Source organism: Phaenicophaeus curvirostris, chromosome 2 (assembly GCF_032191515.1).
Source record: "Phaenicophaeus curvirostris isolate KB17595 chromosome 2, BPBGC_Pcur_1.0, whole genome shotgun sequence".
NCBI lineage: Eukaryota > Metazoa > Chordata > Aves > Cuculiformes > Cuculidae > Phaenicophaeus > Phaenicophaeus curvirostris.
This window is the reverse complement of record NC_091393.1, coordinates 95,090,667-95,109,195: the sequence shown is the minus strand read 5'-3', so window position 1 is coordinate 95,109,195 and position 18,529 is coordinate 95,090,667. Positions and strand designations below refer to the sequence as shown.

At 44.5% G+C, this 18,529-nt stretch overlaps 1 protein-coding gene across 1 annotated transcript in view; it reads right to left on the bottom strand.

The window, feature by feature from the left end:
* Nucleotides 1–18,248, bottom strand: part of SLC1A4 (solute carrier family 1 member 4) — a 32,081-nt gene extending 13,833 nt beyond the window's left edge. The window contains exons 1-4 of the mRNA XM_069850086.1: nucleotides 17,737–18,248; nucleotides 7,967–8,009; nucleotides 6,471–6,533; nucleotides 123–289 (exon numbers count right to left, since the gene is read on the bottom strand). Coding sequence (XP_069706187.1) covers nucleotides 123–289; nucleotides 6,471–6,533; nucleotides 7,967–8,009; nucleotides 17,737–18,248 — 785 coding nt within the window. The remainder of the gene's footprint in view (nucleotides 1–122; nucleotides 290–6,470; nucleotides 6,534–7,966; nucleotides 8,010–17,736) is intronic.
* Nucleotides 18,249–18,529: the final 281 nt, after the last annotated feature.

Sequence of the window (18,529 nt, the reverse complement as noted above, 5' to 3'; positions counted from 1 at the left end):
ACACTGTGACATTCACTTTTGCTGTGATGAGGGATCTGGTAAGAAAAAGCTGGAGATGTGGATGAGATTCCTGAACTGAGCATAATATTGTACTGCAGACGTATCTGCAGCCACACACTTACCACATAATCCAGGAAACCAAAACCATAGTTGCCTCATTGAACGAATTAAAGAAGCGAATCAGATCTTCTCCTTCTGGGCCAAGCTTTTTCAGTGCCACTCCTAAAACCAAGGCAAACAGCACCAGCCCCAAGATATTCATCCCTTCAATCTCAGTACCTATAGGGATCTGTAAAGGCAAAAAAAGTAGGTGTTATACACAAGACTAGCACAAAACCCAACAAAATAATCACCTCATTTTGTTGCTGCCCAATTGATCTGAAATCAACAAGCGGAACACATTTTGGGAAGAAAGAACTTATTTTGGTGAAGAAAGCAAACAAGAACTGGACACAGTCCAGATACAAACTTAGGTAGTTATAAGCAGGCATGGATTCAGGAAAGGGCCTGCCACTACCACCCCTCATGTCCTTCAATACGATATGTGTGCTCTTGATAACCTGAACAGGAAACCTCCGCAATTTACTCAGGACAATCTCTGCTGCAGACGTGAAATGGCATGACCACCGATCATACACGCATAGGAAGATGGGTGTGGGAGAGACTGCTGGTATAAATGGCAGATAGTGGTGATACTGACTGCCTAGCTCTGCTTATTTCACTAGCCACCATTCACTGTCAGCACTATGCTATTCTACTGCTTGAACAAATCATACCTGCAAGAGGCTTGTAGTAGTCTAGCCCCAAACATGCTCTTATTTCCTGACCCCTTTGATCAGAATCTGCTCTCAGAACCTGCCAGCTCCACTGCTTTAGTGCAATATTTATACCAAGGTGAAAACCACAAGAAAACAAACAATGTTATCAAGCAGGAAGGGGGGAGAGGGGCAGAGAAAGGTAACAACTTATCTGTCATGTCAGCTAAGAATATGCAGAAAGAACAGAGAAAATACCTGTTCACCTTCTCAGAAATCATGTTGGCTGCACGGTAAAAGACGGTAAAACCAGTATTCACCTATTGACAATAACTAGTCTGCTCACAAGTGTGTTCTGCTGGACTTTTGGGAGTGCTGGAGCTTGTTTGGCAACGTAGTATCATACAAACCCAAGGAGTGTTTTTGTAGCTACATAAAAATATAATTGTTTTGACAACCTGTTCCTCCCACCCCCGGCTTAGCAGTACAAGCTCAACATGTCAAATTGTTGTTTTATTTGGAAGGGCTTCTAAAACAGATTAAGTCTGTGAACAAGTTTTGGCCTTCTGGCTAGTTTAAGTAGACACTAGCTCAATGCCAGTAAAATAAAATATATTCCAAGCTAAAAAGCTTGCAATTAATATTGACTGAAGAACTCAGGATACTGATCTGCCAAAACTGGCAAAATGAGCCTGTTTGAAATGATTTTTTTGCTAGAAGCATATTGCTGAACTGGATTGTCTCTTAGTGGCTTGTGGAAACAAAGTACTGCACAGGAGGGGATAAAACAAATTGTACACTAAAAGCATGAAGGCTAAACTACTGTTAACAGAAGCATTTATAAACAATGAGGGTTAGGGTTTTCTTATTTGCTAGCTAAAAAACAATTAGATATGGGATCTGCAACTTTTTTTACAGCTGTTGCTTGTTCATGGCTAAATTGTCAGTATTTGATTTCCTACTGAAAGAAGGGAAAACATGGACAGGATATTAAAAATGGGGTACAGTGTATCTGCAGAGATGTCTGAAGAAATGTGCTCTTTTCTTCACACACAATTACACTTTTCTGTCTGGATAGTTTTGTCTATATTCCACTTCGTACACCTGAAAGCCCTAAACTCTTCTGCAGTTAGAAAAGTTAGACAAAAAAACGAGACCTTGCTATTCACTCAATGTGTATGCACGTATTTTTCTGGTTTCCACTCATGTCAGTAAAACAACTCGAGGGCAGGTGATAAGGCTAAAGAGAAACTGACAAAGTTTCAGTGATAAAATATCAGTAACAACATACAAATGAATGCACCAGTCTCAAATTTTATGACTAATTTATTAGCAGGAAGAAAGTAAATGTGTAGTAAAATAATGCTGCCTTGTAATTTCATCAAAACTAAAGCTTTCTCTGGGAAATGTCAGCTTGGGCAGAATGCAAACATATTAACACCAGAAAAGAAACACTTAACTCATATAGACTGAATACAATGCCTTCATTTTGACACAACTTTTCACTTTCTTTCTTTCTTTTTTTTTTTTCTTTTTCACTCATTTTATAACATAACATCTTCTATCAGGTTCATTTGATACAAGGCTAATTTGAAACTTCAACTTGGAACAGAATTTTACCATGATGGGAGCAAACTTCTGCCACAAAAAAAAAAAATCCTAAAAACATTGAATCCTTATTCAGAAAAAAAAAAAAATTAGATATCAAACTGATTCAGTGTTTCAAGTTGCCAAACATGCCCAGCATCCTGATCTGGATGTTAATGGGAGGGAATTTCATTACAGTACGTTACACTGATGTTTTGCAAAGCCTATCCACCCTTTAAACTTCTACCAGAGACTTGCTTCTCAACTCATTAAATGAAGCGGTGTGAGCCTGAAGCCTGACAATCTGCTACCATTTGGGCTTCTTGAAGGTCTAGTCTCAGGAACAAGGCAGAAGTATACTGAATCTCCAAGAGCTCAGCTCCCCTCCAGCTGTTAAGGGCACACAGGATCACAGAACAGGACAGAGCTTGAGAGGCACATGGGAGAACAAGGCCTAGAGCTCCTACTGCTTAATTTTGAAGGTCACTTCCCTGACTAGAGAAGTCCAGGGCTCTTCTGGGTCATTCCATCCCTGCAAGCAGCAGCCATTCCCACTTCCTCAGAGCCGGGGGGGCAAAGCCTTGCCAAATTTCATAGAATCATAGAATCACTAGGTTAGAAAAGACCTCTTAGATCATCGAGTCCAACCATTCCTATCTTGTTCTTGGGAAGCCAGAGGAGGGCAAGAGACAGTAGTGCCTTGTTACCTACAGCTAGGACAAATGACTTCTTAACATTTGTCTTACCCTTCACAAGGACCTACTGCACATAAATTGGCCAGTTCTTCTCCCTGTACGTCTCCAGAACAACAGTATGTGGAGTTTAGTCTTCTTTCACCCCTGAAGACATCTCCTCCTTGCTCCCAGCACTGCAATCACTGCTGTGGTAGTTCTCCAAGTGCTCACACCAACTAGTCCTTCTAACCTAGTTCTTGTGATCTGAAGACCTCTGAATGTGGTGGCCATCAAAAGCTTCTTAGCTGTTTGCCTCTGATTACTGTCATCCTGCCACCCCTTCCAGGTCTTGCTCTATCTCTTGAGCCAACTTTTCTACAACATAAAACATTCACCATCACCTTCCAGCACCATAGATATAGGCAGAAGGTGTATCATTTGCACAGAGTGGAAACTCACTGCAGGAATCTGCTCCCTGCAAATTAATGGGACAATCTGCAGCACTCAGGGAATTTTACCTCCTTGCAGCACAATATGGAAAGAGTCCAGCAGTAAATCCTTAGCGGAAGATCCTCTCAACCCCAGCCTCTAAAACTGGCAGATGCTGAACGGCCTTTTTGTACTGTAACAGAAGAGTGCATCACCCCTAAGGAGCTGCCAAACCAAGCAGCACTGTGGACACCAAACAAAACCAGCTTTAATGAGAGATTTGTTCCTGGACAAACTACGGGACACTTATTGTTTGCCTGAAATTATGTGTCCTGGTAGGAAGGCTCATGGAACTCTTCTGGTCCTTGAATCTCTCTGAAGATCCTGTTGTATTTTAGCCCTTGAAACAAAATGCTTATCAAGGAAACAACTGCTGACATTGAGCTGTTGAAGTAGTAGGTAGCCAAAAAAGAAAATGCAGCCATGTGATTTGAGGAAGAAGAGCAATCACTGGTTTGTGTATTTTTACTGTTGCCACAAGAGGAACTGAGAGTCCCCCATAGGCTCCCTGTGCTGCAGATGGGAAACTGAGATAGTACATGCCCCATGAAGCCTTGCTGCTGAAGACAGAGAGGATGTAGCCATAAAAGCTGAGTAAACGCGAGGGGAGCCTGTGAAACAATAAAAGGGATGTGGCTGAGCAGACATCTACACCCCCATTATTCATATCAGCAAGAGAAACAGGGCATATTAACCAGTGGGGAGGGGGAATGTAATCAATGGAAAAATTTTCTCTACTCCATTCATATGGACAGTAGAAGGAAAACATTTCTCCTCTTCAGTCAAATACTCCACTGAAGGAAAAAAAAAAAGATATGAAGACATATTATTTCCCTGTAACCCAACTTCTATCACTATGATATTTATACCACATATTATTCAAAAATAATACTTTTTCTTTCCTTTCCAAATCTAATCATCATCTATCCATAAATAATATGGTCAGACCAGTACTGAAACTGAGCTAATAAAACTAAGATGATGTTTTCTTTTTATTTAGTCTACTCTTCCCTGGAGACATAGGGCGTCTTCTGGAGTTAAAGAAGCTCAGCTCTGGTTTCATTCCAGTAACTGAAGAAAAGTTTTGGAAAAGTAATAGTGGAAGTAATCATAACTGCTGGCAAAAGCAGGCACCAGTGACAAATTCAGAATATTTTTTCTGATACTACATTAAATAGAATTCTGATCAGTGAGAAAAGGAAAGAAAACTGAAAAAGAATATCATATTTTAAATTGCCAAAAGATGCATTGTCATCTCTTGAGGAAGAGTGATGGCTATGAACAAGCATTAAAAAAAGTATGTGACAGTGAAGCCTATGTCCAGTGGATATGGCTGGCTGTGATCCATTCTTTATTGCCAAGGAGACCCTTATCAAACTCAATACTAAAGTGTATAAGACCCGTCTTATTCACTTTCTCATTTACCCCAGCTTAAATTAACTCTACACTCTGTAAGCAAACACATATCTAAGTGCACATTGTTACAACCTTTCACATTGAACTTGGCTTTTAGCAGCACAAGGCTGTATAGGCATATACTGTCCGTGGATATAATGGTGTGAGAAGAGAAAAGTGCTCTTTTGGGATCTCACGGCCCTTCTGCAGTCACTGTTGCACATCCATGTCAAACGGGCGAGTGCAGATCAGGGCTAATGCAATCTTACAGAAACAGGGAGAGCCCAGGCAGATGGGGCTGCATTCTTTCCCCAGTGAAACTGCTCAGCAGCCTTCTAGGCAAGGGCTGACTTTTCCCTTGCTCAGTTCTGGTGCCATCCAAGTCACCTGTCACTCTGCCTCCGAGGCTGGTGAAAGTTCAGCCTGTCAGCTGAAGTTTGTCTCCAAGAGTTTGGAGACACCCTGTTCTGCATCGCCTGCTCACACACCATGCGTGGTGAGGAGAAGATAACGAGGCCAGTACTTCCTGCAGCCAGGGATACTCTTCAGAGACTCTCTGGATAAGCATAAACTGCTATTTCCTAAATAGTTTTACAAACTAGTAGACACGTCCTAGCTGAGCCCTTCCATGATAAATACCAACACTACAAGCCTCTTGCCCTAGGGATATTCAAATATTATTAAATATATTGTAATGTTCCATCCAATACTGATCTCAAATAGTCAGAATGAGCCTGAGAAATAGATGACAACCCTGAAAGTAATTCCAGTCTGTCTCAGACCTGTTTCCCCAAATCCCATCAAAGCACGCAAAATACTTCATTTGGAACGAGGGGACACATTGCAGCCTGGGATACTGAGTCTGTTTCATAACATGCTGCCTGTAAGACAGTGGCGATTACTGCTGGACCTGCAGTATGCTGGCTCTGGCCAATAATAAACGTGTTTGATAGCCCTGTGCTGCAGAAAAGACGCCACTCAATGGGATATAGAGCATCTCAAAGTCCTACAAGCTACATATGAAAAAAACCACACTTCCTCAGCTACACCTGCAAATTAGTTTCCTTTTTGACACATTGCAATAGCAACCTATTTGTAACATTGTCTCTATAGTTTTTATTCCTTCTGACCACTTGTAACTCCTTCAAAGAAAATTTCAGCACTGTGGCAACAAGAAAAAAATCTCAAACTCTTTTTCTTGGATAGTGGAAAAAAGCTCATTCTCTCCAAACTGCTAAAGAACAGTAAAGTTGAAGGGACGTGTTCAGACAGCCTGATTGCTATTTATTTCCAAGTCTACAGAAAGTTATTTAGAAATATTAGGCAGAATGACTCATTAAAATTTAGATAAGTGAGACCAAGTCTAAGAAAGCAGATCAGTTAAGCTCAACTCCTCTACTCATCAAGGCTTTCTTGTTGGCTGTGGGCAACTCCTCTAGCTTGTGTGTGTTTCAGGCAGAGAAAAGTAGTTGTTTCTTTCCAATGACTGCAGGAAAGGCTTAAAGATTGCAAAGTAGTCAAATATTACAGTTGACAAGCATCTGTGTAAAAACGTAAGTAGTGACTTTACCTTTTCCAGAGTGACATTTCCAGAGGTAGTGTTTCTGTGTAGTATCTTATAGTCTGTCGCATACTGCAAGTAAGAAAAAGAACAAACAAAACTACAATATTTGCCAATCAGATCATCAATACGACCATATCATCTAGATATTTCACAAGTAGGAGACTACTGTTAGGAAGACTTTTTCTGGAGACCGTACTATGGAGGCTAACGAGGCTGTCCTGTGCAAGAAAAGGGACAGCATATGCAGCTCCTTCCCCATGTGACAAAAGAGAATTGCTCTGTGACCACCCGAACTGGCAAGTTTGGGCAGCAGCCAAGGAATTCCCCTTTCCTCCACCCTGCTGCTGCTCACGCACCATGCTCTGCACTGGCTCTGGCAGAAGGCCAGTGGCTCTTGTGCTGTTTCAATGTTAGAAATGGTGAGGCAGGCATTAAAATTGTCAGTAAAATATCTAAAATCTAGGGCAACAGTTCACTTTGATAAATAATCCAGGCACTTCACAAAAGCAGGGCACTTTAGGCTTGTTTTCCTTAGATATAAAATAGAGGAAAGAAATCTTATGTACTTGCCAATTACCTGTGATAACAGCAGCACAGAGAAAAGGAATTCTTTATTTCATCCCTGAACATACAGAACCCTGACACCTGAGGTATCACATAATATCCTTTTCTTGATGATATTTTTGTACTGCTCCTATTTTTATTTACGGCATATTGACTTGTACTGCATTCTATATACTCTCACAATGGAATCTGATTTTAAGAGTTTGACCTCGTTTTTGATACAAAAGCAAACCCACAGAACACCACAAGGCAAAAAAAACTATTATTCTGCTCCTGTATCATGAAGAGTCACTCTTAGCGGTATTCCCAACAGTGTCTATCCCAATATCTAAAATTAGCAATAAGAACTAAATCAAAATTGTTTTGGAGCCCCACAGCTCCCGTCCATCAGTTTAAACCACACTATGTTCTGGTGCCAGTTATCATCCTACTATGTTTTGTCCTCTGTCAGAAGAGGAGCCAGGCTGAGCAACTAAACCACCAAAGGATACAATGGAAAATATTGAATAAAAGTATCAGGCAACAGGTAATGCTTACACACGCAGAACCCTTGTCTGTTCTGAACCCAGCTCCAAACTTCGCACCCAAGGGTTTCTCAGATGGCTCCTTCAAAGTGATTAGCAGCATGGCACAAAGCAGAGCTGCAATTGTTGCTAAGCATGGCACCCAAAATATAAAATTTAAAGTAAATTTTTGGTGGAGGTACAAAATGTAGACTACAAATCTGCTTTCATGTGAGGAATACTTTTCAAAAAAAAGACGCCTGTGGTGGAAGTTGTATGTCTCATTACATCAGGCACTTTTAAAAATCCCACCTACTATAAGTAAATTAACTTTTGGTATTTTCTGCACCATCTTTCTTATCCTTTTCCAAAATGAGCAGTCACATTGTTGGCTTGTGCGCTGTAGCTCATGTCCATTGTCCACACACATCTTACCGTTCGGAAAGCTGCAGCAACAAGATTTGCAGGAAACAGGTTTCTGTAAAATACAAACAAGAAAATGAAATATTTCTTGTAGAACTTCTAAAATGAACACACCAAGGTGTTTTGCTCTCAGAAACGGAATTCCTTTTGCAAAGCAAGCTGATTGGCATTAGTGAGGTGTGTACTACAGAAGATATTCTGGCAGCACAGAGCAGTTGTCTTATTACATCTCCAGAGGTGCGAACGTCATCATCTTTTACTCACATAAAAAGGTCTCTGCTTCTCTGCCACACCTAACCATGTGGTAGGGACACCAGAAGCAATCGGAAATAATGCTATAATAGTTGCACACACCCATCAGCCAGTGGCTACAGAAACTCAGCCACACCAGCTGAAGCAACCAACAGCTTATGGCCTCCAGGGCCAGGCAGATTTTTAATATTGCTCATGTGATTACACTTCGATCACAGTGCCAACATGAAGGACAATCCAATCAGCAAAAGCCACTTAAGAGAACGGCTTAAACCTTCAACACAACAAGGTCAGCTTCCATGAACACCAAGGTAAAGCAGAACGGTATCACAGGCCAGAGTTGTCTGCAAGGGCCTAAGTGGTTAAACAGCACACACGAAAGTTCAGGCAATTCATATGGAAAGTTGCAACATCTGAATTGGGTAGTGCCTGCATACAGAAATGCAAATCGAGCATTAGGCTTGTGCAGAGAGGACAGCAAGCAAAACAACAAACACTCCTACCGGGCACCCAGTGTATATGTGCATCTGTGAAGCAACAAGGACAGGAAAGATGGGTAACTGGACCAAATAAGGAAAAAGTTGCTTCTCATTGTGTTTTATAGTTAGTTTTAATGCCACACTTCCTTTCTCTCCTCATGGTGGGCAAAGAGCATGTGCTCCCCTAGTGAAACTGCACCTTTTTTGCCATGTCAGAAAGCAAAACAGGAATAAAAGTTGATCTCTGGGGTCATGGCAGGACCCTAGCTACAAGACCAGGAAGGCTAGGGGTACAAGCTCAAAACATTGCCAGGCAAATGCATCAGGGAGGCACGGAAACTCTCAGGGTAAGGAAACAAAAGACCTTGCCCAGAGCCAGTTAACTGTGGCAAAAAAACCCATTTGGGTAACTGCTCCACATTCAGTTGAGGAATCTGTAGCTACCACCAGGTTGTGCCCTGCTAACCTGCCCCAAGTTTTTGCTTTAGTTACCTTGCCAAACATAATTTTAAACCAGTCTTCTGCCTATGATCATTCCATGAATGCCAAGGGAAGTGTAAATGTGAACCATAGCATGAAATGGAGCAGCCGAGCAAAATCTTTGAAAGCAAGAGGGAGATTAGGATATAGCACAGATAAAGACTTTGGTCTTTTCCACTGCATAGCTCCATTATCCTGCCACACAGTGAGGGTTTTCCCACAGCCTTGACAGCAACATAAAGTACACGGACCTTCATCAAACCAGCAGCTGCAGTGAACCACCTCAGCCTCTCTCTGTTGTGTTACAAGTGTACTAGGAGGCAGCTGCAAAAGCCAAACTGCTGTAAGAATAATTTGGCTTCTCCTTAAAATTCGACAGTACACCTGTCTGCCTGAAAGCAGGCTCCAACTCTGCAAAGATACCTCAGAATCAGTCAAATAAGATCAATGGACAACTAATGTGCATCAATTCTTGCACTAAAAATGGCTAAAAATCTCCTCTAAAGCAAAAGCAAACTTGCATTTATCAAGAGTAAAACATTACACATACAAAGGGGCCTAGCTCAGTGCTAAGTTTTAAGCAAAAAAACCCTAAAACATGCTGTTGGGAAAATAAGGATATTTCTTTTCAACCTTTCATAGCAGGATTATCGCTTTTTTTTTTAAAAAAAAGAATTGACTGGATTTTGAAGAAGCAGAGATGAAAAAAAGATTGAAGATCAACCAGAAACCAATTTTTTTTTTAAATCAGCTTCTCTGTCCTGATGAAACAAAGCCAAAAGAAGCAATCCTAAAGCCTAAACAATATGGTTCTCCAACATTTAAACGTGGTCAAGAAACCAAACCCTCCATAATTTACACAGTATGTCAGGCATGGGCCTTGGTAATTAAACACTAACTTAACTCCAAGCATATACTTAAAGCACATACTTGAGTGATGCCAGCAGCCCTGCTACCACAAGGCAAGGGGCAGGTTCTTGCTTGAAGTGTGAATAGCATTAAGCTATTCAAATAGGAGCATTTAACAGTCACTCTTTATACCTGGAATACTGATCACAAGACTCAACTTTGAGGACAGTGAAGAGCATTTTTGATAATCCACCAAATAAAAAAATGTGTGTCTCAGTTCAGCAGCTCAGAAGGAGTTGTATGTTTTGTTCAATCCAACTTCTAGGCACACCTGACTGTGAAGTCTGAACAACACAATGTTTTGCTCCTCTTTGTTTCAAATCCTGAAGTTTAAGAAAAAAACATGTTGGGTCATAAAAAGCAACCATCAAATAAATGGCTTTTCTTAGAGGCACGAGTCTGCACAGACTACACGCATTGCTCATCTAAGATCAGTCAGCAGGCAAATTAAGTTAAGCTTTAATTACGGGTGTGTCAGACCACAAGTTTTTACCTTAAGACGCATTTGTGCAAGAACACCACCACAGCGTCTGAAAAAAAAAAAGGTCAGTATGCTGCACAATCCAGAGAGACAAAAGCTGGCTAGTGACCTGCCTGGGCTCATCATATGCTTGTGCCTGCAAGCTTTACTCATCACACACAGCAAGGCAAAGTTCATCTACTACAGAAATCCAGACCCAGGTCCGCCCCTGCAAGCCGGCATTTATTGTGTCCCCAAGCCCAAACAAAGTAGTCTCACAGGGAAGTGCAAACATCTCTCCTGCCCTGGTAAGCCAGTGAATGAGAAAGCTGATGAGCTGGGTAATTCGGCATGCAAATTAAATGTGAATGTTTGCCAGTCTTTTTTCCTTGCAGACCAAATATTGAAAAGGTTTTGTAGCTTTGAAAGTCCGTACTAGATGCAAATGTGGCATCTAAAGAAATCGCCACAGTTATTTCACTGCATTGCTGACTACTGCGGCTGTTTCCAATGGCCCCACCACTGCCATTGCTATGCCCCATGCTAGAGAACACAGTTGCCTTTTGAAGCACATGTGGGTTATTGCTAAAGCACATCTCTGAGGAAACCCTGATTCTGGGTGATTAGGAGCCCAGCACCACGGTCTGGAATCACGCAACTTTTGCCCTGTGATACAGAAAGATGAAACTTGCTGTATGTAGCAAGAACGAGACAAGCCAGCAATGCTTGGGGACAGATGTGCTGCATGCATCCAGGTGTTCTACTGCTGCTGGGGCCTTATTCCATGGAAAGCGACCCACGCACAGACATGGTGTAAAGGCAAAGTAGCTGGTACAGAGAAACTTTACTCCCCTCATCAAGAATCAGGCAGGAAAGTCTCCCTGTCTGCTCTAAGTTGTACAGACAGCCCCCCCAAAAATAAAATCAGAAATCTATCAGACAGCTGTCAAGGGTGACAGCTGCATCCAGGGGCTGGAGCAGCAGCTGGGACAAGCCATGAAGCCTCCACAGTCTGAGAAATCGCCTATTTCAGATCCTCTTAAAATAGGAAACAGAAAGTGGTAGCATCAAATGCAGGCGTTTCAGGTCTGAAGACTTTCTGTTTGAATGCTGCACTCATTGCACCATCTTCTCATGCACAGCCAGATAAATGCAGCTTCTTCCTCTTCTTCAGTGAAGAGCTGATCCCACCAGGCAAGAATGGACCATTACTCCCTGAACCAAATTTAGCAGGAAAGTCTCACTGTGGTTTTGCTGTAACAGAAATCTTAGTTCAGCTGCTGCAGCATTCACAACTGGGGATCCTAGATGACTAAGGAAACCCAGGGCTGTAAAGGGAACAAAAAGGGGCTGTAGCTCCCATCCTTCCCAATTTTGATATTGCGGGACAATTCCTCTCTTCCTTACCCTGTATCCAGTGGGATAAGGATGGCACAGGAACTCCTTAATTGTATGTGTAAGGGATTATTAACAACTGTTTCTAAACAATACTTTTGCTAGAGCCCTGCAGACACCTATGATCTGACAGCAAAAGCACAAAGGGAAACCAGGGTAAGCAGAACAAAACCCTGGAATACTATGCATTCCTCTTGCATTGCTTCTTACAAAAACGTTTCACTTCTGAGGCCAAAATCTTTGCTCTTGGAAAATAAAATTTTGTGAGAAGGCCTAGAAAAAACATTCTTGCATTGTGTTATCTGCCGGGTTTTTTTTCAATGAAGCGTTTTCAATGGTAAGAGTCCACTGAAAGCAACTTTATTGTTGTCTGTGGCAACCTGCCAGAGCCCAGTTTAGATTGCTCAAGTACTTTTATTTTTCTTTCTGTCTCACTATTTTCATTCAATATCATACAGCAGTTCTCATCTGCTTTTTGATACATGTGTGGATACATAATACATGCTCTGGATGTATACCTATTTATAAGTGCATGCATGTTCTTTAACACAGAGAAGTTTGAAGATGTGTTTACTTACAGCAGACACTTGATACTTATTTGCATTAACGGTGCAGTCTGCAACTTTGCTTCTTAGAAAATAACTGAAGGGAGTCAGTAGTAAAACGCAGTGAATATAAAGAACAAAAGAAAAGAGCTGAAATGTTCAGAGGCTTCCTAACAAAAACCCACCAGACAGTGCAGGCACAGAAATGAAAATGTTGAGTTCTTCCTGCAGAATTCACTCAGTAATCCCTATATTGTAAGAGAGGGTCCAGGCTCAGAAAATGACACAAGCAAAAGTGGACAGTAACATTTACCACTTTTCTGAGGGTACCCCAGAGTTAAGAGCTAGCCATCCAGCTGTGAAACCCAGTGGTCAGCCTATCTCAGGGACCCGTTTTTGGTTTAAATGCAGCTATTCCCTGGCCACTTCTTATTCTATTTAGAACTACAAAGGTGGCATCTCCCTCTCCTCTCCTAACAGTTGAGTTTTGCTCTCTTTCCACACTAGTATTTGAGAGACAACCTCCATGGCTGCTGCTTTTGAGTGACTCACCAGTAAGACTGACACCGTAAGAAACAAGTGCTACTGGAGTGACTGTTGTCCAAGCAAGGGTCACTGCCCTAGTGCTCTGGACCCCAAGGTTCACTCTGGCCATCCACTCTACAGCACAGACAGCAAAACATGACTGATGCTTGTCCCTGCGCTCAAGCTTGTGCCTGCCTCCCCTCCAGCTCCAGAGGTGCTCACAGGCAATGCACAGGCTTGTTGACAGCGCCGTGGGAACTCCCTTTGGCAGCACACCTGGTAACCTCTGGCAGAGAGACAGAAATGGCACTGAGGAGCACTAAAACTTAAGCTGCTTCTGCAGACTTGCCTGGAAGCCTGAGAAACTCCGACCTTACTGCTCAGGGCAGACACTTGGACCTCTGCGTACCCTTCCTATAAAAAGCAGATGATACTACTGCCTCCTTCCCTCCCCAGACTGTTAAAGCTAGAGCTGGATTAAAAACAGAATTCACTTCCCAAAGCCAATTCCACAGTTTCAAAACATGTTTTCTTCCCAAAATTGGGCAAAGAAAGCTTGTTCCAGACCTCTTTTTCCACTAAAAAAATATTGTAAAATATTTTGTTGAAATGTTTCTTTTTGATGAGTGAGATTTTCTACTGAAGTCTTCTGTATAAAATTACAGCAAAACATTGACCTCACTGAAATGAAATGCCAGGATCACTCACTGTTGGAAATTCTGTCAGGATCAATATGTTCCTGTGAAACTCTTTAATTTTGTTGAATCAGCAAATATAAATCAGAGCGAAAACAAAACTCTGACCTTATCAAAACATGCAGTCTTGACAATTGCCCATCAAAAGTGCTAACAAATCAATACATTCTTGCAAAACACTTGGTCCTGCTGTTTGAGCCAACCGCCAACAAGCTGTAGGTGGACTGTGTTAGCTGTCACCTCCTTATCACCACTTCTCTCCTCTTCACCTGTTTCTCCCTGGTTAGATGCCCAGTGTGATTGGAGCCAAGCTGGTGCTCTGCACTGACACCTACCCAGGTGGGTGCCGAGCCCCAGAGCTACCTTCACAGCTACCTTCTTCCTCCACCTCCTCCCCACTTCACAGCCAAGCCCATAAGCACTCTTTATTGTCCATTATCTTGCCTTTGCACCAGAACTGAGCAATGGATGACCCTAGAAATTCTAAAACTTACCTTCATTCTTCTCGTCTTCTGCTGGCACTCAGAGCTCACCTATTTGGCACAAACAAGCCACTCTCCACACCAGATGCTCTGGAGATTTTCACAAGGTCCATCTTCATCTAAGACCATGTGAAGAGAGTGTTCCAGAGCCTAGATTAACGTAAGACCCTGAACTGGGTGCTTTGGAAAAGTCTGTGTTTCTTCACTGGCATGGGACAGAGTTAAAGAAATCCATGGTCCCCCCCTGTGTTCAGAGCACACTCCACTTTTTGTTTGGGTCTGTTGGTTTTTTTTTCTATTTGTTTAAGCCATCAACCTTGTGGAAGCACCTCTGAACTCTTGCTAGATCCCTCAAATGATCACTGAGCTGCAGCTTCTCCGTGCCTTTGGCCATGCTCATCTTTTAGGGAGCTCCAAAGAGCTGCTTGTATGGCAGACCTGAGATGAGATGACCCATCAGCATCCCTGCTATAAGGCACAAAGGCACCTTCAGGACAGATCTGCTGTCCCCATCCCACATCACGGGGCAGAGGACAGCATGCCTACTGCACGCTCCAGGGTTGTCTCCTGCATTTGCCAGGAGGGAAACCAGGAGGGTGCTCCAAACATGCAGCCAGAGGAAGGCAGATAAATTAGACCTGAAGGTTGTGGTCAATGGACAAAACAAAACACACAGCGGCCTAGTCCACCAGTGAGTCATTATTCATTTGCTACCAAAGCTCAAGATAAATCTCTTTTCCAGAGGTCATTTCTGCACGCATAGATGAAAGTTTGTGTGGGAGCTTTAGACTTGGAAATGGAAAACTGTGATGAAGAATTAAGCTGGCCTCCAGATATCACTGCAACAATGGAAAGCAACATCTTTGGTCATTAACTAATACAATTTCCAAAAGCAGATCAGTACCCTGGGAAAGGACACTAGTGAATACTGGCTCACAGCTGTTTCCTCCTTGGGCTACATTTTACATCTGCTTTCTAGTGCTGTAGGGGGACTAATTTACACCTCATTTTTCGCTTTCCTCTGAAACGGAGCAGTGAAGCCTTGAAGGACACAGCTAGACTCCTGACACAACTGAAAACAAAGTTTCCTCTCTGCTAACAAGAAGTTTCACAACCAAGAGAGAGAAAACGAAAGGCAAAGTGTAGGATGCTGCAAGATCTATCCACACTGAAGATAATGGTTTCAGTCCACCAGCCCCTATAGACTTTAGGTCTCAGTAACTGAAGTCCAGGTTACTTTGGTACCAAGACCAGCGCTGAGACTGGAACACCCATGCTTTCAAGAACAGTGGGGAAAAAATGCAGAAGGAAAGAGATATTATTTTCAAAAAAACACATCACTCACTCCCATGCCTGGGTCTGTCAAGGATATGTGCTAAGACTGGGAGTTTTAGTGATGACTGTGTCGAAATGCACCTTTTCTGGACTGGATTTCACTGTCACTGCTCTGACAGCTGGACTGCCCAACACTGTAGCTGCAACAGCCCTTCCAAGAAAAAGCTGAATTCACAGCCTACTGTACGTGCACTGGGAAAATGCCCCTTACCCCTCATTTCCCAGAAAAATATCCCTCTGCAGCCCACATGCTTGACCCACATTACTTTGTTATGAGCTTTACTTCAGAGTTAAGGACCGAACCTCTCCACCATTATACCCTTTCAAAGATGAAGTCTGCACCCACACATACAGACCAGAGCAAGAAGCAGGCTTCTACTGTCAGCCTCACAGATGTTACCCACAGCCTGAAACTCGCTGGAACCTTGCCCTGTTTCTCAGCTACGTCCTACTCTGTGCTGCGTGGCAACACAGGAATGAAACACCAGCTACCGCAGCCACGCTAGGATGTACTTGCGGCAACCACTGCTACAGTCATCTTCCCAAGTCTCCTGGTTGTGCTGACTCCTTTTTTTCTCATCTTCCTTCACCTGCCTACACTTCCATTCAACTCCATGCCACCTTCACCACCAACACCTACTCCCACTGTCCTGTTACTACTCCTTAATGTGCTGTCAGGAATTGCTGGTCCTTAAGAGAGGTACTTAATTGTTAGTCCTTAAGAGAGGTGGGCTGAGGACACGAAGCACGTGGTCACCAGTGGGACAAACCAGACTTACTTTCCATCCAAAGGGAACATAACGTCCTTTTCTCCCTCAGAAAAGTAACATGGATTTGTAAATACAGTTTTGTTTTGGTTTTTCTGTTTAGAACTTCTTTTATCTTTGTTGCCACATCCAATTACCTAGGGACAGCAAAACAAATCTTTCAGCTGAAAAACTGAACTCATAAAAGCAAAACAAATAATCTAAATAAAAATACCCATTAAGCACACAACTCTCCAGCTACCTTGGTGGTACGCAAGTCATCTCTGTTGCTCTTCTCTTTGCATCTTGCTAACATCTACCACCTCCAAGCCATTCATTTCCAGTGTTTCAGGAAACCTTCATGCTGTCTATTGATGCACTATCCATTCATATCATTCCCTCAGCTGCACTCACCAGGAGAAACCCTGCTGTTGCTCCCCAGTTTTCCTTTATGCCACCGCCTTTCTCAGGAGCCTGTAATACACCCTTCTATGACTGTCCAACAGTACTCAGGTGTGAAAAAGTGACAAAGCCAGACCTAGGAGAACAAAACACATCATCTATTCACATGTGGGGTTCTGCACCAAGATTCATCAAAGCACAAGAGGCTGCATTTGGAAGTCCAGTACTCAAAAAGCTGTCTGGATGCCTGCCTCATTTGTGGAAGTGTTCCTCTCTTATTTAAGAGCTGGACAGATCTCAACAAGACAAAAAAAAAAATAAGTGAAGCCTGCACCTTTGCAAGAAGGAATAAGGATAAAATAAAGATTATGATCTAGTTAGAAGTGGAAGCCTCGCTCTCAGGTCATTTTAGGGAATGCAAGTCTTGTCTTTGCAAGGTGCAGAGGTTGGATGGAAAGCTCCCAGGGTGAGCTCATACTGGACTACATTTGAGGTATGTGCTTAATAGAAATATGGGGTTGCATTTCTATGCCCACTCTTACAGAAGGGCACTATAAGAGGCAGGTAGGCATTTGAGTGAGGAGACTGAAAAGGGAGGGGGAATAAAAGGTAAAGGTGCATATGAAGGATGGGGAGAGTTGCCTTGCCCTGCCTGTGGAAGACAGGCAAAGGTACCATGCAAAGGCATTCCTGCCCCACAGAGATCACCCAGGGGCCACTCTCCCTCCCAGGAGGGACCAAAAACAGGCCCAGGCACCCAGAGCTCTGAGCAAGCGTCAACTTATCCTTGCAGCCACCCAGCCCAAGTTAAAAATAAAGGGGGGAAAGGTAGAGCATCCCACAACCCTACTACTGACTGTGCTGCGTGTACCTAGGCAGAAAGCAGTGCCTCTGGAGAAGCGAGGAGACGGAGAAGGGGGGAGCGAGGAGACTTAAGGAGGAGAAGGAGGAGGAGAGAGGAGGAGGGGGGTGCTCCCCCGGCTGCAGCGTGCAACACCGCCGGGTCTGTCATCATCCTCCGGCGGCGGCGAGGAGGCGGGGAAGGAGGGAGGATGCGCGGGAGCGGGGCGGCCTCACCTGACGAGGTCGAGGAAAGAGTCCACCGTCTCCTTGTTGGTGGGCACGACGCCCGGCAGCCCCAGCCCGGGGGCATTGAGAGCGGAGGCGCCGGCGCCGGGGCGGACGATGAAGCCGAGGGCGACGGCGAGGCCGGAGGCGAGCAGCGTGGTGCCGAGGAAATAGGCGACGGCGATGCCGCCGAGGCGGCCGAGCGAGCGCGTGTCGAGGCTGGCGGCGCCGGACACCAGGCTGCACACCACGAGCGGCAGGATCACCATGCGCAGCATCCGCAGCAGCATCTCCCCGGGGAACGCCAGGTACGTCACCTGCGCGGGGCTCAGCGCCGCCCGCCGCACCGCCGCGCCCAGACCCACGCCGGCCACCACCCCGGACACCGTCAGCAGCACCAGCGCGTTGCGCCGCAGGAAGCCCAGCAGCCGCCCGCCCCGCTCCCCCCGCGCGGGGCCCTCCGCGTGGCCGTCGGGGCCGCCGCCCGCCTTGCCCTCGCTGCCCGCCGCCGCCTCCTCCATGCTGCCCGCAGCGGCAGCGGCACCTCCGGCCCCGCCGCCGCACGCCGCGCGACTGACGGGGCGGCCGCGCCGCCGGGACACGCCCCGCCGCGCGCGAGGGGGCGGGGCCGAACCGTGACCGCGCCCACACGCGGAACGACCGCGCCCGCCCACGGGACATGGGCCCGCCCAGCGGCCTCTGGCCACGCCCACCCCGCGCAGGCCCCGCCGTGTGCTCGCGCAGCCCTTCAGTGCCTCTTCATAGAATCATAGAGTAACCAGGTTGGAAGAGACCCACCGGA